Source organism: Xenia sp. Carnegie-2017, unplaced genomic scaffold, assembly GCF_021976095.1.
Source record: "Xenia sp. Carnegie-2017 unplaced genomic scaffold, XeniaSp_v1 HiC_scaffold_14, whole genome shotgun sequence".
NCBI lineage: Eukaryota > Metazoa > Cnidaria > Anthozoa > Malacalcyonacea > Xeniidae > Xenia > Xenia sp. Carnegie-2017.
This window is the reverse complement of record NW_025813447.1, coordinates 1,663,555-1,690,750: the sequence shown is the minus strand read 5'-3', so window position 1 is coordinate 1,690,750 and position 27,196 is coordinate 1,663,555. Positions and strand designations below refer to the sequence as shown.

Sequence of the window (27,196 nt, the reverse complement as noted above, 5' to 3'; positions counted from 1 at the left end):
TCCCCCCGCCTATTCGATTACCACCACAGTCGTTCCCAGGCTACCATTGCTCTAATTAGAAACACAAATTTGGTTTGTTGGATTTGATCGAGAATTGTGAAAAAATGCCTGTTTCTTCCAATATCAGAAGAATCTTATAATTGTAAGTACATCCATCAATTGCTATAGTTGTGACAGATGTTTTTAGTGAGAATTTTCTGCTAGACTAAAAGAATCTCTCCTTTATTATAATTTATCAATAATCTTTTTGCACCAACCAAAGCAAACCATATCATGACATTCTGGCGCAACTTCTTCGCCAACAGTATCATTTCCTTTTTTTTCTACATCCCTCAAACAATTTTGTTATTATTTTTGTTCAAATCATAGGAAGAAGAAGATCTTCCTTACGAAGAGGAGATTCTGAGAAATCTGTATTCTGTAAAATGTTGGTCACGATATCTTTAGCACAAGAAGTCCGCACCAAAATCCGTCTTGAATCTTGTTTATGAACGAGCTTTGAAAGAGCTTCCAAGAAGGTAAACATATATTTCATTCCTTTTAAAATAATATGTTTATTATTGAAGTTGGTATGGCAAACAGATTTGTAAATGCTATTGTACATTTTTTTTTAATTTTCCATATAGCTACAAACTTTGGTATAATTACTTGAAAGAGTGTAGAAAGCAAGTACGTGGAAAGTAAGTATTACAGTAATGCACAGAGTTGAGTGTGTGTTAGCATGTAATAGAAAAATTTTGAATGCAGCAAAACTTATTCATTAACAATTAAATAAGGATACACATTGTTTTTATACTTTTCAAACCAATCACAGAAACTTGTTTTGAAGATGTAAACAACACCTTTGAACTTGCTCTTGTGTTCGTGTGCAAGATCAGAAATAACAATACATTACGCAAAAACTTTTACTCAAAGAAAGAAGCCGAACTTTTAGACAAGTAGATATTAGATAACCATGTTGTGAATTAGTGTGAAGTGTAATGTTTTTAGTTGATCGTTTGTTTGTATTGTGAATAAGTCGTTTGTATGGTGCCGGTAATTACTGTGATCTGCTCAGAAGGGTTTGTTCCAAGTTGGTATACCAACTCTCTAATGTAAGCCGTTGTCTATAGTCAGTACTGTAAGTAATGCATTTTGCCGAGTCCCAGTCAATGTTGTGCTTTGTGATGCGGTGATTTTCGGCAATGTGATTAGTTTTGTCTTGTTTCTTAGTAGCTCGTTTGTGTTCAGTAAGTCTTATGTTTAAGTTCCTGCCAGTTTCCCCGATATAGGAGGCGTGGCAGTCGGAGCAGTTTATTTTGTAAACTGCACCTTGTCGTTCGTTGGGTTGTTCTTTGTCCTTTATGTTCGTTAGTACTTGTCGTAACGTTGTGATTGGTTTATGTGCGACACGTATGTTGTATGGTCGTAAGATACGCGAGATAGTCTCAGACGTACCTTTGATGTAAGGTATTGTTGCTGTTGTCACTGACTTGTTCGTTTCGTTGGGTTCTTTAGGTTTGTAAGTGTTGCGTATTAACCTGGACGATCATCATTTACAAACTCTGAAGATGACTACCGCTAAGGTTGTCGAAACGTCAGTCAACAACAACAAAAACAGTCCTTCTGAGGACTTTATTAACCTCGACGATCATCATTTACAAACATGTAACGATACTCCCGGGTTCAAACCATTTACTTTAGTTATGTTTGTCATTTACTGTGTTTATATAAAAACCTTGACTGATGGTGAAGTCAGCTGACCAGGCGACCTGGCTATGTTTGAACAATCATTGCCAGGTTAAACGGAGCAGTGCTATCCAGGTTGCTAGTCTACCTACCTAGCTATAATCTGGCTGCTTATTAGATATTTCATTGATGTTTAAGCAGGATAAAAAGGAAATGTAATGTTTCTTATAAATTTTCATTTGTGGCACGAACTATGTCAGCTAATCTCCAAAAATCCCGACAAGGTGCTGCAATCAAAAAAGTATTTCATACTGATATACGTAAAATAAACTTTGCATATAATAATCCCCTCAAATATTTAGGTTAAAAGTCTAAAAGTTGCTGATATTATTCGTGGTGGCTTGAGACGATTTACAGATAGTTTGGGTCAACTATGGTGTTCCTTGGCAGATTATTACATCCGTAGGGGTCATTTTGAAAAGGCACGGGATGTTTATGGAGAAGCAATTCAAACTGTTATGACAGTCAGGGACTTTGGACAGGTGAGTCACCATAAAGACAGTTATTAATATCTTTTGGCCGAATGAAATAAGGTTTTCCGTTGACTTTTTTTTGTAGATATTTGATGCGTACGCTCAATTCGAAGAAAGTATGATAAACGCGAAGATGGAATGAACAGATGTGGAAGATATAAATGAAGAAGGTACATACATGGATGTTTGTGTATCTTTAAGAAACACAAAGAGCAGGTATGGATAAAATGTACATGCTTTCATGATTGAAGTAAAATAATGTGGTTTTTGATTTGAATATTTAGAAGAGATTGATCTTGAACTGCGTCTCGCAAGATTCGAGAATTTGATGGATCGTAGACCTTTACTCTTGAGCAGCTATAATGTAGTATTGACAGGTATAATATTGTAATGAAAAGTATAATGTTGTATTAATTGACAGATGTACGTTATATAGTACTGACAGCTATAATATGGTAAAACAAAATAAAACAAATTCCTAAAACAGACATCTCGTTTTCTTGATATTCAAGATGATACAAGTGATACAAGATGAAACGAGATGTCTGTTTTCGGAATTTGTTTTATTTTGTTTTACTTAAAATTGTCTGCTTCTCCTGGTTATTGCTATGATGTGGTATTGACAGTTATACGTAATATAGTACTGACTGCTATAATGTGGTATTGACAGATATTATGTAGTATTGACAGCTATAATATGGTAATAAAAGGTATAATATTTCATTGAAATTCTTCAATGAAATTGTCATCATTACATTTCTGATCACAATATCATATTTTCAAATCACCAGTGTTCTTCGTCAAAATCCTCATAATGTTCACGAATGGCATAAACGGGATTTTTGAAGCTGTTTGAAGGCAAGCCAAAAGATGTCATTAACACGTATACTGAAGCTGTGCAAACCGTCCAGCCGAAGCAAGCCACAGGGAAGCCTCATACACTTTGGGTTGAGTTCGCTAAGTTTTACGAAAAGCATTAACAGATCGCTGAGGCAAGAGTTATAATTGAAAACGCGTCAAAAGTGACGTATCGTCGTGTCGATGATCTTGCAAGTGTTTGGTGTGAATACGCAGAAATGGAGATTCGAAATGAGTGAGTTATTATACGTATAAGCTTTGATTTATTGCTTTTTATGTACTTTCAAAGTCATTTTTCATTTATCTTAGAACTGGTGTACACTTCGAAGTTTCTTTTGTTTTAGTTTCAATTTTTCAAGTCCTAGCGTATAAAATATCTAAAAGTTTTTAATTGCATAGCACAGTTTTAGTTCTAACAAAGCATTTAAAAAAAATTAGCGCAACTCAAGAAATGCATCAAAACGTCAAACTTTTCTGAGAAAAAGTAATAATTTGTAGCTAAAACCTCTTATTACATTATTCATGTTGGACGAATCATGACTTTCTTTATTTCTTACATTTTATTTGTATTATAGAAACTATAAAAAAGCTTTGGATGTAATGAAACAAGCAACTGCAATGCCATCCAGCAGAACTAGCTTTTATGATGAGGTATGTATGGGACATTGTAGGATATCCGGCAATCTGTGGTGATGTATTTTTGTTTTATTAAAGCATGTCAGACCAAGGGATATTTTTAAGGATTTTACACTGCGAGGCCACAAACCTCAAAAGGACCTGTGAAGCTTGAGTCACGTGACAGAGGGTTCGGAAATACCTTTCTACAGTGTAATTTTCAAAACTGCAAGTTTGTAAATGCTACGTATTTTATGTGTTTGTAGAGCAATTTGATAACAGCATTAATCAACTTGTTATGAAATAAGCATTCTTACTTCAAGCGTACTATATATTATGCGCAGTGAAGTATTTGAATTACCAGTATGCGTATATGTTAAAAAATGCCTTGGATCACCCTAGTTACTGCATTTCTTCTTTTGTTTAATTTAGACTGAATCTGTTCAAAAACGTCTCCATAAATCACTGAAGGTTTGGTCAATGTATGCTGATTTGGAGGATAGTTTAGAGACATTTGAGGTAACCAATGGATAGCCTTTATAAAACACAGACATCTAGTTATATGGATAATTTAGGAACATTTGAGGTGACCAATGGATAGTTTTCGCGAAACACAGACATGTATATAGGTACAATTATGGCTTTATTTCTACAGTATCATGGGTTAACCTATGCTGCTTTTAATTGACATCCCCTGGGTGATTTAGTTAAAATTAACTGGACTGAGTCTTATTTATGTTAATTTAATTTGTGTTAAAGGCGAAGCAACTGATGAGGACAATTTAGAAGCGTTGGCAAGAATAGCGAATCCTGAAGAGATCTCAATTGATGAAGACGATGAAGACGAAGATGCAAAGATTGAAGGTGAATTTGTGACAGCTCACGCACTTTTATGTTACTATGATCAGATCGACATAACAGAAAGTGCGGAAATATGAAACTTGACATTAGAAGAAATTTTAAAAGTGAATTTTTGTACATTCATCTCTTTTGTAGAAGTTCAACTTGAACAACAAATGGTGCCTTCAAAGGTGTAAGTATGACTTTGTATATTCAACCTCATGGCTATTTTCATAAATCACTATAAATTATTGTGCAAATCATGATCTTTAATCTTCTTCATGTTATCGTGCTATTTCAGGTTTTTGCAAGCCTTATAAAAGACGACTAGATTTCATTGATGGATAATAAGTTGTACGGTCATGGAACATTCTTGCTTTGGTTGCGTCTTTGGAGCTTAACTTCATCGTTATTTGAAAAGTTTGTTTTTCGTCATGTATCACTTTTTGAAGGAGGAAACTTCACCACTGTCAAGACATTCAAATGGGTCGGAATGCTTTTGCATGATTTTGCATTTACATAAACCCTCGACATTAGCTTCCGTATTGGTGGGTATCCAATAACAGATAAGGTACTTTTGGACCAATCAAGGTATAGTGCCAGTCTACTAAATTTTTCTCGCGCCAAGCAATAGATATGTAGTGACGCAGAATATGAAATTATATTATTCTGTATTACCATTCGAGTTACAAGGTGATGAGACCAATTTATTTAAAAATGAACAGCTTTAGAGTTTATTACAATAAAAGCACTTCATTTGAATCAATTCTGTTTACAAATTTTGCAAGATTAAATCCCAAAAATGTGATAACAAAAGTAAGATGTAATGAATACATTTGATTCCAAACGGTAGTTTCAAACTTCTTGTATGTTGTGATGTCGTTAATTCCACATAACTTGTGTGAACAAAGTTACAGAATCTTCCTTCGTTTTGTTAATTTCACCCAAGTTTAACACTAGCCACATTAAATGTTTTGTAGTCATCACATTCTCTTTCATATTTTAGACTGATTAATTGACATATTAGCAAAGCGAGTGTTCTTATAACTCTTAGCACATAATAATTATAATATAGTGCAGGTTTAACTAACATAATAAATTTTAGCTGAATTAGGATATGTGATTTTATCTTAGCTTACTTTTCAGTAACATAAGTTGTGTTATTTTATCTTATCAACTTAACAAATATGAATGAATGAATGAATGAGTCACTTCTCCTTTGAAATAAGATTTCTGCATTACACACTCAACAGAATCATTGTAAAACGTTTGCTATAAATGGCAATCGTTACAAGTGACATGGTTTTAGTAATCACATAGACACTAGCACAACTTTTATCATATTTTTGCTTAAAAATACGATTGGGGGGGGCACGCTTAGTTCGCTTTTTAGAATTTAAAGTACGAGGAAAAAGTTATTTTTACTCCTAAAGCCCGCCGCACAATGGTGAACTTGCCGCGCCTACTTGTTATTTGTGACAAGTGTGATCGACAAAAGTTCCAAGTGTGCGCGGAAGTTTTGAACAACATTTGTCATTCGTGACAGATGAGTCCAATATCAAACGCGTTTGATATTTTTTGTCACGAGTGACAAAAAGTCCTAGTGTGCGGAGAGCAAGCAGCAAGTGCGCTGTAAATGACAAAAATGCGCACGCGCGAGATTAAGAAAACAAAATAGCAGACCAAACCTCGGAAAATGTGGCGGACGTTATATTAGAGGACCAGCTTGTTGATATGTGGTCTGAATATCCATGTCTTTAGGATGTAAGATCGTCGGAATTTAAAAATCGAGACGCAAGAGATAAGGCTCTGCAAGAGATTGCAGAAAATCTTGGGCAAACAGGTTGTTATTTGTTAATAATAAATATCGACTTTATAAGTGTTTGTTATATAGTCATTCTCCAATCTTTTAGTTCTTTTATTCAGTTCACGCTGTTGAGCAGAGATTTATTTGCTGGAAAATATAATCAATAGTCGCAATGGAACTTACACGTCAATTTCATACTTAGTTGATAGGGTCAAGGCTTAAATAAAAGCATTGAGAAATGCTTACAGCTTACACACGAGTCAAAAAACCTCCTCCAAGTGGTAGCGCTCGCAAAAATCTTACGAAGCGAGGTAGCTGGTTGCTGGATAAACTGAAGTTCCTCTCTCCTTTCGTGGCAACAAGAGTTCCCATTTCAAATATTGTTACTGTAAGTGAAATTCTTGTTTTATTTTGATTTTCCAAACAATTAATATTTAGCACAACATATATATATATATATATATAATTAAGAGTAAGTGCTACTGCTAGATAATGTTGTCCTGCCATGATACAGCTCCACAAGTGTTAAAATATGTCGTCAGAATTTCACGTTGCATTTTGGCACTATTAGAAGTATTTCTGTCTGTGTTGAATGGATTCAAATTTGTCATGCATGAATTTCAATTGGTAATGGTAGACCAAGAGTATTTTCAACAACAGCTTTTCGCAAGCTAGACTCGTTATACATGCCAGCATCTCCTGCACGGCCTGCTGCTCCAACACTAACATAGACAAACTTGTAGTTTGCATCTACTAGAGCTAAAAGCAAAACACTGAAAAAATGCTTGTAGTTTAAAAATTCTGATCCACTACTATTTGGTTGTTGTATGGCTATGTGTTTCACATCTAGAGCTCCAATGCAGCCAGGATAGTTCCATTTTTTTTCAAATTCGTCTGCAACAGCCTTCCATTCTTCTGCACAAGATGGAGTCTGTAATTGAAGAAAATAAAAGCAATTACATCATAAATTTGCTTATGTTAAACTAATGGATGTTCATTTATTAAATGCTTCTAGGACGATTCCAATTCACCATCATGCATAACAATTGCTGATGAAGTTGATGGTCAAAACGATGATGATGACGACAGTTTTAATGATCCAGCAAAACCAAGCAACAGTTTTAAGAATGAGGTTGACTGTCCCATTTCTAGTACTAAACAGCCAACACGTATAAAGCCAAATAGAAAAAGGCAGGCAGATGAAGAATACGATCTCATGACTTGTTTGGCAAAAAACATCTCAAGAAAAAGAAGCAGAGAAATGGCTCACAAGATATGTAATAACCCGGATGAAGCATTTGGTCATTATATCATGCAGTCGTTGTCTGAACTTCCCCCCACTGTAAGGCACTTGGCACAATACAAAATTAATGAAATACTGTTCCAGGCTCAATCAGGGGAACTTACACATCAAAGCACAAGAGTGCCAGTAGCTATGCACCAACATATGTTTCAAACACCTTATGCACAAAACAACATGCACCCCATCAGCAATCATATGACAAATAGTTATCGATACAACACATCTTCCCCAATAGATGGTGGATTGAGCCGTCCTGTTGTTAATATATGGTCTTCACCAATTTCTAGAGAGCTTAATTCAGGTCAAGACACTTCTGCCTATGACAACATGAGCTCTTAATGGATGTAAACATTTATTGTTAATAATACTACCGATATTTGTTATGAATGTTTAATAACTTGCCTCCAAACATGTTTCCTTTAACGAGATATACAAAGCATGGCATGTTTCCTCAACAATATTCGAAATTGTACGCTCGCCAATTCTAAACTGGAATGACAGACTACAAAATGTTTCACCTAAAATGGGAAAATAATAAAAACAGTAAGAGAACTGCTTTCTTTGACCAAGTGTTCAATCACTATACGTAATTCTACGTACCTGTTGCAAGAAATCGCAGGGTTACTCCCAGTCTTTCGCGAGGTTTTAACGCTGTCCTCGTTTACGTGCCTTGTTTCACAATGTATGGAAAAACAATCTTCAAAATATCTTCAAATGATTGCCTGTCCAATCTATGATACTGACGGAACTGTTCAGGATCTTCTACTGCTAGCTCTCAATAAATTATCACAGACACCTTGTGTTTTTTCTTCTTAAGAGCAACTGTTTCGTCCATATTTTACGATTTGCTGCCCTTAACCTTCTACGACGTCTTCGTAGCAATAAAAGTAGTAGCAGCGCTTCTTCGTCCTCTGAGAAATCGTCGTCGTCCAACAATGAATTTAATGCATTCAACAAATCTGCCATTTTGTTTTCTTAATCTCGCGCGTGCGCATTTTTGTCATTTACAGCGCACTTGCTGCTTGCTCTCCGCACACTAGGACTTTTTGTCACTCGTGACAAAAAATATCAAACGCGTTTGATATTTGACTCATCTGTCACGAATGACAAATGTTGTTCAAAACTTCCGCGCACACTAGGAACTTTTGTTTATCGCACTTGTCACGAATAACAAGTACGTGCGGCAAGTTCACCATTGTGCGGCGGGCTTAAAGGCTGAAACACACTAGGCAGTCGCTTTAGTCGCGCGTCTAAAACTTCCGCTTTGCGTGGTTACTAGCTAGTAGCGTAAGCGTCATCTTGTCGTTTTGAAAGTTCAACTTGTTGAACTTTTGACATTGGTCGCTGTAGTCACTTTACACTGATTGGCGAATAGATACACTTTAACTTCCTAAATGCATATCATATTCCCTGTCATAAGCATCATACGGAATTTATAGATTATACCTTGGAAAACTGGTGCAATATCTAATGAATTCACAATGGAATCTTTCAGTTTTTACATGATTTATCAAATAGGAACAATAGGAGCTACAAACTAGAACCCTAATACACAACCTAAATGCCTAGAATAAGATTATACACGATATACGCGTAATGGGCTATGATCATATTGACGTGTTTAAACCGGCTTGTTCTCTTTTCTCCACATGGTAGTTTGTACCGAGTAAATATTCATATATTAGTAGCTATAATAAAGGCCGAAATAAAAAGTTTAAGTGATGTCTGTGTCTGTAACCAAACAGAAATCTCCGCCATGTTCAATAGACGCCACGGTAAAAGTCGCGATGGTCGCTGCATGTGTGTATGTGTGTTTCTGGCGTTCAAGCGACTGACGCGTGCACATCAATTCGCTTTGGACGCGCAACTGAAGCGACTGTCTAGTGTGTTTCAGCCCTAAGAGTTAATTGTGTGTAATTACGTGGGAGTTAAAGACGACACGTGTGAATCTACTATCGTAGCAACAGACGCAAAGCGGAAGACGATTCATATTAAAATCGGCTTTTACAAACTGCGGTGAATGAATCAGACCTAAAAATATGTAAACATTGAATTACATTGTTGACTTACACAAAAACTATTTGAAGTTGAGAGTGCGTTAGATATCGTTGGAAAAATGGTGAAAGTGGATTAATTGTTATAGAAATATTCGTGTTAAAACAAGATACATAGTTTTTGTGACAACAGTTTTTGCCATTGGTGATGCTTTATGACTGAATGCAATAGTACACGTTCACAAGTATTTGTAATTGTAGTGAACCCTTCTGCACTTTCGTCGCCAGTTGAATGACAAAATTAAGGTGTGAAAAGACATTTAGGTGTTGAAAGGTTTGCGTGGACTTGTTGTATGATTTAATGATTCTAGAAAGTGTCTGCGAGTTGCTGTTGTTTAATGTAAACATGGCGATAGTATGGATATAGTTGTGGGTTTCATGTTTTCTTCTGCAATATTCACTGATTGTGCTTTAGTTTTAATTGATATGTAGAGCGAAAATTGAGTTTTCTTAAAACTAAATATTAATTTTGAGAAATAGAATAGAAACCATCGTGTTAGGTTTCCTTGACAGACCAGGAATTAAAATACAACTACTGAGAATTGTTTACTGATTTCGCTACTTAAAATTATTTGAGTGAGTTTGAAGACAATCGCCAATATTAAATGTATTTAAAAATACAGTGCATGACGAAAGAAAAAACGACTATTCCCGACCATGTCTCATCTTGCTTTCCTCTTTTTATTAAAATTTTCATTTTTACAATAAAGAGGTTATTTAGCAGTGAAATTCCCACAGGAGCTAATGCACATTAAATGAAATATATGATTCTTATTTTGCAACTAATATTTTGGGATTTACTAAACAATAGAATTTACCCACGCCAGCATTGATAGAATATTCTTTTGTATCAGCCCGCCAGTATGTCTGACGTGAATAACATCAATTCGTTTATCAGCCTTGTATTTGCTGGTTTTGTCTCCATTTGATATTGAAAACATGTCATTCGATAATTACAAGCCTGATTTTTTCAAACTGAAAGAATACCGTTATATAGACATAGTAGTTCACACACAATAGCGTGTTGAAGTTCGATTATCTATTTGTAATAACTTTATACTTCATTTACAAATTTGCATTTTCAATAATTGCTGGCATGGTGCTATATACCTTTAAGCGAATACATACCTTTAGGCTAAAGAAAATGCTTTGAGTGGATAACTTTTATGCCTGAATTTCAAAAATAAAGATATATGTGTATGATTGATGCAGAAATAATGAAAGAACGATTTTGGTAAAGCAGGAAAAAAATACAATGATAGAGTTGCAATGACCTAGATTATCACATGTAACATGTATTGATGGCGTTAGTATGTGGGTCTTGAATTGTATCATTTATTCGTGATCCAGTACTTGAATTTGTCATGAGTTTCTATGGTGGTTAATCAATGTAAATGGCTTTACTGACCATTTTATGTAGTTAAAAATCGTAATATGGAGTTGGAGTTGCTTGCGTACAAAAATGACAAAGCTAAAGAGCTTGGAACGCACAGGGTTAAAATATGGCAGATGTTCTTCAATTATAGTTTACGAAATTTGACCTAATTAAACCCCTATTTTGGATATCTTCCTGTAGACGTACGTGTACAACAAATGAAATATTGCATACGAAAGTTATAAGTAGAAACAAAAAGTTTTTAACAGGAGCAAAAGGATATTATTGTTTTGGAAACGTGACAGAATTGTCGTCAATGAAATGTGTATTGAGCGGTAGAGATTGGGTTTTTTCGTTTTATGTGTTTTCCGACATCTTTTGGTTTCACCTGAATTTAACTCCATTGACAGTCTATACATGGTATTTTTGTAAAAGTCTTTGAGTGCGCCGTGAAGGCTGCAGAAAATAGCAACGAAAAGATTTATACGTCGAAGCCAATTGTGTCAAAGTGAAACCAGGAGAGATTCAGAAAGTATATGGAAAGTTAGACGTTTTCTTTGTTAGTACATGGTAAAAACATTTCCCTGAGATGTTTAATGAGTATAATGTCGCAGTTTTGCATAAAAAAGACAAAATTGCCAGATGCTTAATCGGTACAGCACGTCATGTCTGCAGATAAAACAGACGATAACGACTAACAATGTTTATTGACTTAATTTAAAATAATTAACTTGTGATAATGAAAACGTTACCGGTATTAAAAGCAACAAGCTGAAGGCAACTGTAAATAGAATAACGAATAAAGATGTATGTATGCATGATTTATCTAGAAATGTTTTCAAGCTGTGGCTTTTGTTGCCGCATAAATGCTTCACGTTTCTTTCAAAATACATATGTAATATTCTTTCGTGGCAGCTCTCTATAAAAAGAGGCCAAAAGCTGTCTTCAATCATCATTCATCATACTGCTGTTGGAACCAGAAGAAAACAAGAAAAAAGTTAATCATGAAAATAACCTATCTTGTCATCGCTCTTGGATTGCTTTGCACTTTTGCTTACGCTCAAGCGAAACTTGAAGATGGGGTTATGAAAGGTAATAATGCAAAGCTCATATATTAAATACTTTATCTATCATCAACCATTTCTCTTTGACCAGCTTTTGTACATGAATAAAGAATGATGGTTTCTTCATTTAGAATCCGATGAAAAAACTGCCCCAGTGGAAACTGTCGAGGAAGAATTAGTAGAAAATGATGATGAAAATCCAGAAGAAGAAAATGATGATGAAAATCCAGAAGAAGAAAATGATGATGAAAATCTAGAAGAAGAAAGTGATGATGAAACTGACCCCGAACATGACTTAGAACAAAGTGATGATCGTGAACTCACAGAGAACAAGTAAGTTAACTTTATCTACTACGTTTACGTTCCTGACATCGAAATGCTTCATTTTGTATGCTATAGTTGGCCTTGACATTCAGTCTCTGCCATGAAAGTTGATGAACGCGAACAGGGCCGTCCTTATACCGTTTATCAGGGGGGAGATGTAATCCTTTCAAACAACTGGCCATCGAACCAGTACCGAATACACTATAGAACAAAACCTCGACAATTTTCAAGGTCTACTAAATGACGCCCCTCCGCTGTTTACTGTAATGCTGTTCGAACTGTTCATTTCTTGCTGTTATGTTATTCTCGATTCATATGAAAATGTTAGTCTCTTACTTCTTATTTACGCTTTATCCAAATCAACCGTAATGTTGATGTTTAGTCGTCAAAGATATTTTTCTGCCGACTAATATAATACTTTTACCGACTGTATTTAAAAATAAAGTTTTTGTGGTGTGTGACCCTTTCCTTTCACGTACATTGTGTTTTGTAGTAATGATATGAAAGCTGATCCAAGTGTAGAAAAACGGTCGCCTTTCTATCGTCGTCGTCGTATTTGGCGCTCCCGTCGTTCTATTTGGCGTCGCCGTCGTAGTTGGCGTCGTCGTCGTAGTTGGGGCTAATATGGCAAAAACCCGTAAGGATCCTGTGGAATGTTTAGCGATTAATAAGAAACATTCATTTGATTCTAGACGTACTTTAAATTGGCATTGTTGTATGATTTGCCTGTAGAAAATAGATGTTTGCATTGATCATTGACTTTGTGTGTCGTCATCGTCTTTTTTTATTTATTTCAATAATAAGACGTTTGGTTGTTTCTCAACAAACCTATAGAATTACAATGTCTTTGTGGTTCTATGATATAAATAAAAAAGTTCACTCACATATCATATCATCTGTGTAGAAATAAGACGAGTGAGAGTGAGATTATCGTCAACATGTTTGTATAAAGCATTTTTTTATCACTACTATCAATGATGTAATCCATTGCTCATTCAGAAAATTTCTTAAAAAAGCTACACTGTAGTTGGCAAAAGCGTTCGGCGTTTTCTTTGCCAGTTAAGGATTTGTTTTTACTATATGATATGTCGTTGGGTGTTTCCATGTAGAAGGCTTTGGCAAAATTAAATCAAAGCAATAAATAAAAAAGATATATAGTGCGTTCGTAGGAAGATATTTAAAGACTTTACCACGCTTTATACCACGCTAGATACTTTACAAAGATATTAAGTGCCTTTACACAAATCTGTAAATTTTCATCACATCCGTAAATTTTTCATTTGATATTTTATATTCACTCGCGGAGAGAATATTTGCACAAAAGCGAACAAGAATCATAAAGCTTGTCTCTTAGATTTTACTACTTATCAATAAATTGATAAAATACAATTTATCTTATCTAATGGCGATTAAAACCTGCTTATAATTGAGTTTCTAGAAATTTTCTATGTTTGTGAGTTAATCAATAAGTTGTATTCATTGAGTTCTATAAGACCTGGAGGGAACATGTCAACCAAATTACTATAAATTATTAGCGCGCGGCCCGTGATCAAAAACATGGCGGATTTTGGTTGTCATCATAGATATAGTAGGACTAGATCATTGAGCTCTATAAGACCTTTGTCTTTTGGTAAATATATCAGTGAATGACTTAAAAATCAAGTTTATCTAAAATAGTATTTTGTACAAAGTAACTATACATAATTGGAAAAGTCTCATGTTGAAGACAGATGTCGCTTCTTTTACTAGATTGCTACTCTTATTCTTTTAAATGATATCGTAATTCTTCAAAAGACATAAAAAGTTCTTTGCCATCAATTTTTGCTTCTTCCACATTCAACTTCATTGCAACCAATGCATCTTATGTGAATTTTTAATCACCTGGAATTGAAAAACGTATGGATTTTGTCAGATGATGCAGTACTGTATTTAATGTTTCATGCATGTCATGATAAGCTTTTCTTGAGCAAATATTTCAAGGTAGGAGCAAAATTTGGCACATTATTGAACAAAGTAGTTTTTATCTTGATTTTGATGTACTAACCTGTTTACTACACTGTGTAACAAACAATTCATTTACAGAAACACCAGATGGCATTTATAAAACTTTTAGCATAAAGCAAACCTTTACACACCATCATCATGATTGTCCATAATCTGTCAAATTGTCCAGGCTAGCCGTTTAATACAGGTATTTTTTATTGTATGACATGTACCAAAGAGCTCATTAATTAATCCTGCACTGCATTTGATTTCAATACAGCTCTGTCCTTAATATTTGCTTCATATTTTCAGAAAAATATCATGAAAAAATCCTCCATTTCAACTCAGTTGAAACAAGGAGTTTTAAGACGTGCATATCTCGATAAGAACTGGTTGCTTTGCCTCGTCTAGCAAGCGATTAAGTAAAGAACAAATAAGACCGGATAAACATAACTTAAATTATAACTTAGGAGTAAAAACATTCACAAAATATATGCCATCACACTTCAAGTATTGACTTAAAACAAAACACTGAACACTTTAAATAGTAAACAATCTTACATTGCTTACCGGTGTCATGAAATGTTTCCTTTTCTGGCATTACTTCAGCATCCGTATACCAAACAAGTTTGCAGCATGTTTTAAAGATAAAATTTCTAAAGTTTTTGTGCTTGGCATTGATATTTTATATAATCGCAATTGTGGTTGTCAAATCCGGGTGGGCGAAAAAAATTTCATTTTATGAGCCCGCGTCTTTCCGCTGACTTTGACAACCAAAATCCGCCATGTTTTTGACCACGCGGCCGCGCGCTAATAATTTATAGCAATTTGGTTGACGTTTCCCCTCCAGGTCTTATAGAACTCATTGGACTAGATCATTGAGCTCTATAAGACCTGGAGGGGAAACGTCATCAAAATTACTATAAATTATAAGCGCGCGGCCGCGTGGTCAAAAACATGGCGGTAATGGCGGATTTTGGTTGTCAAAACTTCCACTTTAAAAATTTTTTTCAATATTCACTCCCTCCTGATTTATATGTTTTTACGTAAACATGGCGTTGAAGTATCACGGCACATGTAGATTGATATTACGAATAAAATTCAAGGTAAGAAACTTTGAATATTTTTGATAGAAATCAGTAAAGTTGTTTTAAATTTTGAGATGTAATCTTGTCGGTTATAAAGGTATAGTATATCGCCAATGTTATTGCAATTGTAATCACTGTTGTAATCGCAATAAAGTGGTTGTCAAAATCCGGGTGGGCGACAAAAATTTCATTGTATGAGCCCGCGTCTCTCCGCTGACTTTGACAACCAAAATCCGCCATGTTTTTGACCACGAGGCCCAGGCCCCTTTGCCCCTCCAGGTCTTATAGAGCTCAATGGACTAGATTGCTAACGAGTGTGACGTCATATAAGACTTATTAAGACGGCAGCGTGACATTCATGATAAATCCAAGATGGCGCGGGAACCTGGCAAAAAACTTAGGGCTACTATTAGGCAATTGTTGTTTTTTGCAGTTTACTTCGTTTCAGTGTTTTCAAACTCCTCCAATCAAGTTTTATTGGAAACAAAGTGTTATTAATAATGTTTTGAAGCCATATTGGACAATTATTATTGGAATACGTGCGAAAATATCGCTTGCGAAGTGTTGTGTAAATTGGTCGTTTGGTTGTCTCGAGGCGTTTGTCTACCAAAATAAATGGATTTCGTCTGCTTTAGCTCCCATACTGGTTCTTCCACGTTGAAATACATCATATTGAATACATACAAAAAGATGGGAAAATTAATCTTCATATTTTTTACATAAATTTCACTTCAAGATGCGTTCTTTCAATCTTCAAATATGTGTTGACACTTAACAGACAGAGTCTTAATCGTTTCCAAAAAGGATGAGTTTTGTCAGCTTTTGCCGCTTAGATGGAGCCCTTTTACGAACGATTCTCTCGGAGTACACTTTGGAAAACTGGTGTGCAAATATTTTACTGTACATGTATGCTATTTTTCTGATGAGGATGGTGATATGGTCATCGCAAAAGCTCTCATCTAGTGCATGAGTTTCCTTAGAATGCTGCAATAGTGATTGAAATACATTTGGCTTAGTTTCTTGCAGGACATCTCGTTGCATAACTTGGATTGTTTTTTCTGACAACTGACTCCACTTGTTGAGCATTTTGCGAAGGGCTTTATCTGCTGCTTTTACTACTTTTACCAATGAGGAGGATGGACTTGTAAGCTTGCCATAGGTCTTGAAAGATGTTAAGCTTGACTGTAATGAACCTTCATGACAGTATGAGTGGTCAGGTATGAGAGGTTGGTCATCATTCTCTATGGTTAAGGCAGTTGCACATTCAGCACACTTATGCAACTTGTAATTTTCTTGGCTATGTGTCCACTGATATAGGTCAGTACATCATCATGCCAGAGTGGAACTGTTTAATAAGGCTGCAACTCTCCTATCAACATTTTGTGTCTCTTCAGCTAGCTTGCTTTCACTTACAACAGAGCAGTTGGCAGTTGCTGGAGCTGTCACTTCATTCTTTTGTATCAGTGCTCGGAGTGCCCACTTAAACTGTAGAGCATTTGGATTGTTATTCCATCCCATATGACTTCTTATGGGATGGAATAACAATCTTGTGGTTTATGAGCATGACTCAACAAACAAAGAAACTACTTTTTGACAATTTCAATTTAAGACAACACTGATGCTTAGTGAGACCAAAAGATAATATGTAAATTCCCGCTGTCCAATATGGTTTCAAAACACTTGAAATAAAGATTTGTTTCCAATAAAACTTCATCGGAAGAGTTTGAAAACAATGAGAAGAAGTAAATTGCGAAAAACATCAATTGCCCTATAGTGACTCCATGTTTTTTGCCCGGTTCCCACGCCATCTTGGATTTATCATGGATGTCACGCAATATGGCGGCTCGTCAGCAATCTAGTCCTACCATTGAGCTCTATAAAACCAAGATGTTATTATAGAACTCAATGAGTCCTACTATATCTATGGTTGTCATAGTCAGCGGAAAGACGCGGGCTTATCAAGTATAAATTTTGTCGCTCACCTTAATTTGACCACCACGATTGCGAGTATAGAAAATATCAAAACTATGTATTTTCCTATCACAAACACTTTAAAATTTTATTTATTAAACAATCTGCAAGCTTCCGTGGTTTGCGGATGCTGAATTAGCGACAGAAAAGGAAACATTTCATCACTCCGGTAAGTAGCACAGTAGTAGTTTAACTATTTTGTTTTTAACACGATACATGAAGAGCGTTTCTACTACTAAGTTTTAACTTAAAGTTATTTTGGTCCAGTCTTGTTTGTTGTTCACTTTATCTCTCGCCAGACGAGGCGAAGCTGCCAATTTTTATCGAGTTTTGCATCCATCTTGTATCATGATCAAGCAAAACTCTCCTGATTTGATTTGAGTTTATCTCCCAAAAATGAGCTGAATTTGTTCATTATTTTTTGAAAATATGAAGGGAAAGTTTACAACAGAGTTGTGTTGAAATTGAATGCAGTGCCATGCAAAATTAATGAGAACTATGGTACATGCCGTATAATAGAAATAACTATTAAACTGCTTGCCTGCTCAATTTGACTGACTGTATAGTGTAGGCAATTATAATGAGATTGGAAAGTTGGATTTATGCAAACAGTTTTAAAGTATTACTTAGTGTTTCTGGTATTACTAGTGGTCGAGAGGAAGAGAGGTATAAACCAAGCAAGGACTAGATTCAATGCAAGTGCAAAGGTGATGTCCAGGACCGAGACTACAATGAAGGTCGAGAGGAAGAGAGGTATGACCCAGACAAGGCTAGATTCAATGCTAGTGCAAAGGTGATGTCCGGGACCAAGACTACAATGAAGGTCGAGAGGAAGAGAGGTATGACCCAGACAAGGACTAGATTCAATACTAGTGCAAAGGTGATGTCCAGGACTGAGACTACAATGAAGTTGAGAGGAAGAGAGGTATGTCCCAAGCAAGGACTAGATTCAATGCTAGTGCAAAGGTGATGTCCAGGACTGAGACTACAATGAAGGTTGAGAGGAAGAAAGGTATGACCCAAGCAAGGACTAGATTCAATGCTAGTGCAAAGGTGATGTCCAGGAATGAGACTATTATGAAGGTCGAGAGGAAGAGAGGTATGACCCAAGCATGGACTAGATTCAATGCTAGTGCAAAGGTGATGTCCAGGACTTAGACTACAATGAAGGTCGAGAGGAAGAGAGGTATGACCCAAGCAAGGACTAGATTCAATGCTAGTGCAAAGGTGATGTCCAGGAATGAGACTATTATGAAGGTCAAGAGGAAGAGAGGTATGACCCAAGCATGGACTAGATTCAATGCTAGTGCAAAGGTGATGTCCAGGACTTAGACTACAATGAAGGTCGAGAGGAAGAGAGGTATGACCCAAGCAAGGACTAGATTGAATGCTAGTGCAAAGGTGATGTCCAGGACTGAGACTGCAATGAAGGTTGAGAGGAAGAGGTATGACCCAAGCAAGGACTAGATTGAATGCTAGTGCAAAGGTGATGTCCAGGACTGAGACTGCAATGAAGGTTGAAAGGAAGAGAGGTATGACCCAAGCAAGGACTAGATTAAATACTAGTGCAAAGGTGATGTCCAGGACTGAGACTGCAATGAAGGTTGAAAGGAAGAGAGGTATGACCCAAACAAGGACTAGATTCAATGCCAGTGCAAAGGTGATGTCCAGGACTGAGACTGCAATGAAGGTTGAAAGGAAGAGAGGTATGACCCAAACAAGGACTAGATTCAATGCTAGTGCAAAGGTGATGTCCAGGACTGAGACTACAATGAAGGTTGAGAGGAAGAGAGGTATGACCCAAGCAAGGACTAGATTCAATGCTAGTGCAAAGGTGATGTCCAGGACTGAGACTGCAATGAAGGTTGAGAGGAAGAGAGGTATGACCCAAGCATGGACTAAATTCAATGCTAGTGCAAAGGTGATGTCCAGGACTGAGACTGCAATGAAGGTTGAGAGGAAGAGAGGTATGACCCAAGCATGGACTAGATTCAATGCTAGTGCAAAGGTGATGTCCAGGACTTAGACTACAATGAAGGTCGAGAGGAAGAGAGGTATGACCCAAGCAAGGACTACATTAAATACTAGTGCAAAGGTAATGTCCAGGACTGAGACTACAATGAAGGTTGAGAGGAAGAGAGGTATGACCCAAGCAAGGACTAGATTAAATACTAGTGCAAAGGTGATGTCCAGGACTGAGACTGCAATGAAGGTCGAGAGGAAGAGAGGTATGACCCAAGCAAGGACTAGATTAAATACTAGTGCAAAGGTGATGTCCAGGACTGAGACTGCAATGAAGGTCGAGAGGAAGAGAGGTATGACCCAAGCAAGAACTAGATTCAATGCTAGTGCAAAGGTGATGTCCAGGACTGAGATTGCAATGAAAGTTGAGAGGAAGAGAGGTATGACCCAAAAAAGGACTAGATTCAATGCTAGTGCAAAGGTGGTGTCCAGGACTGAGACTGCAATGAAGGTTGAGAGGAAGAGAGGTATGACCGAAGATGAAGATGCAAAGATTGAAGGTGAATTTGTGACAGCTCACACACTTTTATGTCATTATGATCAGATCGAAATAACAGAAACATAAAATTCTATGACAAGTTTTACAAATATTACTATTAATTATTTACTATTAAGTGCCTTCAGTGCTTGAAGAAAAGGACTTTACCAACTTTACTATCATTATCACTGAGCCCTCCCTCCACTTATTCGATTACCACCACAGTCGTTCCCAGGCTGCCATGGCTCTAATTAGAAACACAAATTTGGTTTGTTGGATTTAGTCGAGAATTGTGAAAAAATGCCTGTTTCTTCGAATATCATCAGGAATCTTATAATTGTAAGTACATCCATCAATTGCTATAGTTGTGACAGATGTTTTTGGTGAGAATTGTCTGCTAGACTAAAAGAATCTCGCCTTTATTATAATTTATCAATAATCTTTTTGCACCAACCAAAGCAAACCATATCATTAAATTCTGGCGCAACTTCTTCGCCAGCAGTATTATTTCCCTTTTTTTTTCTACATCCCTCAAACAATTTTGTTATTATTTTTGTTCAAATCATAGGAAGAAGAAGATCTTCCTTACGAAGAGGAGATTCTGAGAAATCCATATTCTGTAAAATGTTGATCTCGATATCTTTAGCACAAGAGGTCCGCACCGAAATCCGTCTTGAATCTTGTTTATGAACGAGCTTTGAAAGAGCTTGCAGGAAGGTAAACATATATTTCATTCCTTTCAAAATAATATGTTTATTATTGAAGTTTGTATGGCAAACAGATTTTTAAATGCTATTGTACATTTTTTTTAAATTTTCCATATAGCTACAAACTTTGGTATAATTACTTGAAAAAGTGTAGAAAGCAAGTACGGGGAGAGTAAGTATTACAGTAATGCACAGAGTTGAGTGTGTGTTAGCATGTAATAGAAAAATTTTGAATGCAGCAAAACTTATTCATTAGCAATTGAATAAGGATACACATTGTTTTTATACTTTTCAGACCAATCACAGAAACTTGTTTTGAAGATGTAAACAACACCTTTGAACGTGCTCTTGTGTTCGTGGGCAAGATCAGAAATAACAATACATTACGCAAAAAACGTTTACTCAAAGAAAGAAGCCGAACTTCTAGACAAGTAGATATTAGATAACCATGTTTTTTCCATTTGAGGCATAAACAACTTTCTTCGTTTCATGCAGATGCCAAGTATATGGTTAGATTATTGCCAGTTTTTAATGGACCAACCTCTTATCGCTCTTATAAAAAGAACATTTGATCGTGCTTTGAGGGCATTGTCAATAACTCAACATTATAGAATATGACTCCTTTACTTGAAGTTTGTTCGTTCTTATCCGATTCCTGAGACGGCCGTCCGTGTCTACAGAAGATATCTAAAGGTTAAATTAGACTTTCATATCACTTTTCCATATCACTGTCCACATACAATTTGATTCACCAAGATTTCATTTTAGTTACAATCCAACAACACTGAAGATTATTTAGACTATCTCAAAAGTGTTGGAAGGTTGGACGAGGCAGCTACAAGACTGGCAACTATTGTCAATCAGGTTAGGTATTTGATATCTTTTGGTAACAGCAATCAGCATAAATTGATCATACCTTGAATATCTAATGAATTTTTTTTTATATTTTATGCACAGATGTTTGTGTATCTTTAAGAAACACAAAGAGCAGGTATGGATAAAATGTACATGCTTTCATGATTGAAGTAAAATAATGTGGTTTTTGATTTGAATATTTAGAAGAGATTGATCTTGAACTGCGTCTCGCAAGATTCGAGAATTTGATGGATCGTAGACCTTTACTCTTGAGCAGCTATAATGTAGTATTGACAGGTATAATATTGTAATGAAAAGTATAATGTTGTATTAATTGACAGATGTACGTTATATACTACTGACAGCTATAATGTGGTAAAACAAAATAAAACAAATTCCTAAAACAGACATCTCGTTTTCTTGATATTCAAGATGATACAAGTGATACAAGATGAAACGAGATGTCTGTTTTCGGAATTTGTTTTATTTTGTTTTACTTAAAATTATCTGCTTCTCCTGGTTATTGCTATGATGTGGTATTGACAGATATTATATAGTATTGACAGCTATAATATGGTAATAAAAGGTATAATATTTCATTGAAATTCTTCAATGAAATTGTCATCATTACATTTCTGATCACAATATCATATTTTCAAATCACCAGTGTTCTTCGTCAAAATCCTCATAATGTTCACGAATGGCATAAACGAGTGAAGCTGTTTGAAGGCAAGCCAAAAGATGTCATTAACACGTATACTGAAGCTGTGCAAACCGTCCAGCCGAAGCAAGCCACAGGGAAGCCTCATACACTTTGGGTTGAGTTCGCTAAGTTTTACGAAAAGCATTAACAGATCGCTGAGGCAAGAGTTATATTTGAAAACGCGGCAAAAGTGACGTATCGTCGTGTCGATGATCTTGCAAGTGTTTGGTGTGAATACGCAGAAATGGAGATTCGAAATGAGTGAAGGCCGATTTATGCTGCGCGCGACAAGCGTCGCGCGTACTTTCGATTTGCGCAAGACAGGTGCGCGCGTGCTAAGCTGTGTTTATAGTTAACGCGCTTACCGACGCGTATTCAACAAAATCGGATAACATGAAGTAATGCGGTATTCTCACGATCAAACATGGCAACTCGAGTTCGAGGAGAAATGGATGACCTTCTCGATCTGGAGGAGGAGGAAATGTTGTGCTATTTACTTTTGTTGCTACAACAGAAAAAACGAAAATGAAGAAGATGGTCAGTTCGACCACTTCACGCTTCTAGAAAAAGTGAGGGTGAATACGTTCTTGTTCAACAAATGAGAGGCATAGACGAAGAAATGCATTTTAAGTATTTTCGTATGTCTTCTGCCCGTTTCGACGACTTGGCACATCGAATTATGCCTCATGTAAAGCATGCATCTACGCATTTAAGTCCTGTTAGTGTAAAAGAAAGGCTAGCAGTTACGTTAAGAATTCTATCGTCTGGCGCCTCACAACAAACTGTGGCTTCAAGTTACCGATTAGGATCAACTACAGTTTCCCTAATTTTGTTGGAGGTGTGTGTAGCTATCTGGTTGGCATTGAATGAAGAGTTTGTTGCCTTTCCTTCTGGTTCACAATGGGCAGAAATTTCGCGTGAGTTTTGGAGGCTTTGGAACTTTCCAAATTGTCTGGGCTCTATAGATGGAAAGCATGTGCAACTCAAAGCACCTCCTCTTTCTGGAAGTGATTTCTTTAATTATAAAGGAACTCATTCTGTTGTACTAATGGCTGTATGTGATGCTTGCTATCGCTTTCTAATGGTAGATGTAGGTGCATATGGAAGGCAAAGTGATGGGGGGATTTCCAAGAAAGCAAATTTGGGGAGCAGCTATTAAATGGACAACTTGGTTTGCCCTTGCCAGAGGATCTACCTGTTAGTAAACTTACATTACCTTATGTATTTGTTGGCGATGCTGCTTTTCCTCTTCATGTTAATATGATGAGACCTTACCCAGGTACATTTTCTTTTGTTAACTCCATGCACTTTTATATATATTTTCCGTTTTCAATGAAAATAATTTTCTTATGTTTAATCAAAACATAATTATTTCATATATTTTGAAAATTTATATTAACTGTTTGTGACTTCAAAATGAAATAAATTTATTCAATTTATGTCTGTGTAAGACTCATTCAAAATGTTTTTCATTCCCCACAAGAATTGCGATCAAAAATTTCCTGGCTGCTTGTTGGCAGAGTTTCCCAAGACTCAGTAAATTGCTAAAACAGTTGATCTTAATGCCATTTTGTTCTATTTACTCTTAAGGTAATAACCTTGACAATCCCAAGAAAATTTATAACTACCGCCATTCCAGAGCTAGAAGGGTAATTGAAAATTACCATTTCAAACAATATTTTATGAATGGAAAATTTAGCTTCAGATTTCAACTTGCCTGGAAGCTTTTGAGAGTGTCAGCCACTGTATCTGAAAAGCGACTTTCTTCATCAATTTTCATATGTTTTGTTTCTCTTTCTTCTCTAATCTTTTTCAAAGAATCAAGTCTTTCACAAACTAATGTCTCTAAATGTGCTGATCTCTTTCTATAACCCTTGGTCGGGTTTACCACAGCTCTACTCAAAGCAATTGTGGAAGGGGCAGATGGGTCACTACTTACTGGTGTGGTAGGTTTGGTAGGTAATGTAGGTGTTGTACACGAATTTTCACTGACATTTGAATCGCTTCTACTTGTTGAGGGAGACCATGCGGTTAGGTCAAACTCCTCCATATTTATCGTCACAAAATTTCTCCTAGTGGAAGGGATTCTGATGTTGTTATAGGTTCTTCAGTGTTCTCCTACAATCACAGCTACAACAGATGTAACATAATAATCTACTCAATCAGTCAGCCTGTCCCATACTGCATCAAATTTTTTTAATAGCGATTATAACTACCTCCCGAAAATTAGTTTCTGTGTCCCTATGCTTTATATGATCAGACAAGACAGACTGAGGAATATCGGTGGGATAGATTTGCCACCAGCATCTCCACTTCTAGACTTCATTCGTTTCTTTGCTTTGGTGTAACGATTTCTCAAATTTTTCCATTTCTGTCGACAAATTTGTTCATTTGTGTTAAGGTTTCTCGCTATTTCATTCCAAGAATTATTGGTTTTCTGAGTATCTTTATAATCTCGTCTCGAAGAATCGTAAAGATGACCATATTTTCGGACTTCTTCTGCTAATTTTTCTTCGAACCCTTCCATTGCTGCTGCCATCTTGTGTTAGTAATTGGATATTCATTATTCAGTATTGACAAACAACTCAAGAACTTCCCCCCGAAAGAAGCCTTTCAGCCAATCACAACGCGCGACAACGCGACAACTTGTCTTCGACGTTACAAAATTTTTGAATGCACGCGACGCGACATCAAGCAAACGCGCCATCAAGATATACTTCCGTTTTAGTCGCAATGACGTAAGATCTACTGTGCGACACGTCGCGCAACGCTTGTCGCGCGCAGCATAAATCGGCCTTGAGTTATTATACGTATAAGCTTTGATTTATTGCTTTTTATGTACTTTCAAAGTCATTTTTCATTTATCTTAGAACTGGTGTACACTTCGAAGTTTCTTTTGCTTTAGTTTCAATTTTTCAAGTCCTAGCGTATAAAATATCTAAAAGTTTTTAATTGCATAGCACAGTTTTAGTTCTAACAAAGCATTTAAAAAAAATTAGCGCAACTCAAGAAATGCATCAAAACGTCAAACTTTTCTGAGAAAAAGTAATAATTTGTAGCTAAAACCTCTTATTACATTATTCATGTTGGACGAATCATGACTTTCTTTATTTCTTACATTTTATTTGTATTATAGAAACTATAAAAAAGCTTTGGATGTAATGAAACAAGCAACTGCAATGCCATCCAGCAGAACTAGCTTTTATGATGAGGTATGTATGGGACATTGTAGGATATCCGGCAATCTGAGGTGATGTATTTTTGTTTTATTAAAGCATGTCACACCAAGGGATATTTTTAAGGATTTTACACTGCGAGGCCACAAACCTCAAAAGGACCTGTGAAGCTTGAGTCACGTGACAGAGGGTCCGGAAATACCTTTCTACAGTGTAATTTTCAAAACTGCAAGTTTGTAAATGCTACGTATTTTATGTGTTTGTAGAGCAATTTGATAACAACATTAATCAACTTGTTATGAAATAAGCATTCTCACTTCAAGCGTACTCTATATTATGCGCAGTGAAGTATTTGAATTACCAGTATGCGTATATGTTAAAAAATGCCTTGGATCACGCTAGTTACTGCATTTCTTCTTTTGTTTAATTTAGACAGAATCTGTTCAAAAACGTCTCCATATATCACTGAAGGTTTGGTCAATGTATGCTGATTTGGAGGAGAGTTTAGGGACATTTGAGGCAACCAATGGATAGCCTTTATAAAACACAGACATCTAGTTATGTGGATAATTTAGGAACATTTGAGGTGACCAATGGATAATTTTTGCGAAACACAGACATGTATATAGGTACAATTATGGCTTTATTTCTACAGTCTCATGGATTAACCTATGCTGCTTTTAATTGACATCCCCTGGGTGATTTAGTTAAAATTAACTGTACTGAGTCTTATTTATGTTAATTTAATTTGTGTTAAAGTCGAAGCAACTGATGAGGACAATTTAGAAGCAAGAATAACGAATCCTGAAGAGATCTCAATTGATGAAGACGTTGAAGACGAAGATGCAAAGATTGAAGGTGAATTTGTGACAGCTCACGCACTTTTATGTTATTATGATCAGATCGACATAACAGAAAGCGCGGAAATATGAAACTTGACATCAGAAGAAATTTTAAAAGTGTATTTTTGTACATTCATCTCTTTTGTAGAAGTTCAACTTGAACAACAAATGGTGCCTTCAAAGGTATAAGTATGACTTTGTATATTCAACCTCATGGCTATTTTCATAAATCACTATAAATTATTTTGCAAATCATGATCTTTAATCTTCTTCATGTTATCGTACTGTTTTAGGTTTTTGGAAGCCTTATAAAAGACGACTAGATTTCGTTGATGGATAATAAGTTGTCATGGAACATTCTTGCTTTGGTTGCGTCTTTGGAGCTTAACTTCATCGTTATTTGAAAAGTTTGTTTTTCGTCATGTATCACTTTTTCAAGGAGGAAACTTCACCACAGTCAAGACATTCAAATGAGTCAGAATGCTTTTGTATGATTTTGCATTTACATAAACCCTCGACATTAGCTTCCGTATTTGTGGATATCCAATAACAGATAAGGTACTTTTGGACCAATCAAGGTATAGTGCCAGTCTACCAAATTTTTCTCGCGCCAAGCAATAGATATGTAGTGACGCAGAATATGAAATTATATTATTCTGTATTACCATTCGAGTTACAAGGTGATGAGACCAATTTATTTAAAAATGAACAGCTTTAGAGTTTATTACAATGAAAGCACTTCATTTGAATCAATTCTGTTTACAAATTTTGCAAGATTAAACAAAAGTAAGATGTAATGAATACATTTGATTCCAAACGGTAGTTTCAAACTTATTGTATGTTGTTATGTAGTTAATTCCACATAACTTGTGTGAACAAAGTTACAGAATCTTCCTTCGTTTTGTTAATTTCACCCAAGTTTAACACTAG

At 36.0% G+C, this 27,196-nt stretch overlaps 3 protein-coding genes and 2 long non-coding RNA genes across 7 annotated transcripts in view; 3 read left to right on the top strand and 2 right to left on the bottom strand.

The window, feature by feature from the left end:
* Nucleotides 1-6,343: 6,343 nt before the first annotated feature.
* Nucleotides 6,344-8,954, bottom strand: LOC124433893. Its single transcript, XR_006944637.1, has 3 exons — nucleotides 8,225-8,954; nucleotides 7,729-8,142; nucleotides 6,344-7,252 (listed from the first exon to the last, which is right to left on the bottom strand). It is a non-coding gene; the product is annotated as an uncharacterized LOC124433893 (long non-coding RNA).
* LOC124433865 lies at nucleotides 6,560-8,007 on the top strand. Its single transcript, XM_046983692.1, has 2 exons — nucleotides 6,560-6,709; nucleotides 7,337-8,007. Exons 1-2 carry the CDS (start codon nucleotides 6,560-6,562, stop codon nucleotides 7,961-7,963), a joined length of 777 nt encoding a protein of 258 aa, XP_046839648.1. The 3' UTR covers nucleotides 7,964-8,007.
* A 2,830-nt stretch (nucleotides 8,955-11,784) lies between the features above and the next one.
* LOC124433863 (protein polybromo-1-like) overlaps nucleotides 11,785-27,196 on the top strand; it is a 29,754-nt gene continuing 14,342 nt past the window's right edge. For 2 of the 3 annotated variants that reach the window (XM_046983686.1, XM_046983682.1), the window contains exons 1-2: nucleotides 11,792-12,145; nucleotides 12,249-12,450. The gene's annotated coding sequence lies outside the window, so the exon portion shown is untranslated. Of the gene's footprint in view, nucleotides 12,146-12,248; nucleotides 12,451-27,196 lie in introns of all 3 variants that reach the window. The other variant, XM_046983685.1, reaches the window with a different exon arrangement.
* On the top strand, nucleotides 22,928-23,407 carry LOC124434182 (putative nuclease HARBI1). Its single transcript, XM_046984061.1, has one exon. It carries the CDS (start codon nucleotides 22,928-22,930, stop codon nucleotides 23,405-23,407), a length of 480 nt encoding a protein of 159 aa, XP_046840017.1.
* Nucleotides 24,032-24,785, bottom strand: LOC124433894. The gene is made up of 2 exons (XR_006944638.1): nucleotides 24,465-24,785; nucleotides 24,032-24,378 (listed from the first exon to the last, which is right to left on the bottom strand). It is a non-coding gene; the product is annotated as an uncharacterized LOC124433894 (long non-coding RNA).

Bases quoted from the DNA above. Each gene is read 5' to 3' on its own strand.
- LOC124433865 (XM_046983692.1), top strand. From the start codon at position 6,560: ATGCTTACAGCTTACACACGAGTCAAAAAACCTCCTCCAAGTGGTAGC. The intron at 6,710-7,336 runs GTAAGTGAAATT...AAATGCTTCTAG, and splicing joins CCATTTCAAATATTGTTACT to GACGATTCCAATTCACCATC.
- LOC124434182 (XM_046984061.1), top strand. From the start codon at position 22,928: ATGCCTCATGTAAAGCATGCATCTACGCATTTAAGTCCTGTTAGTGTA.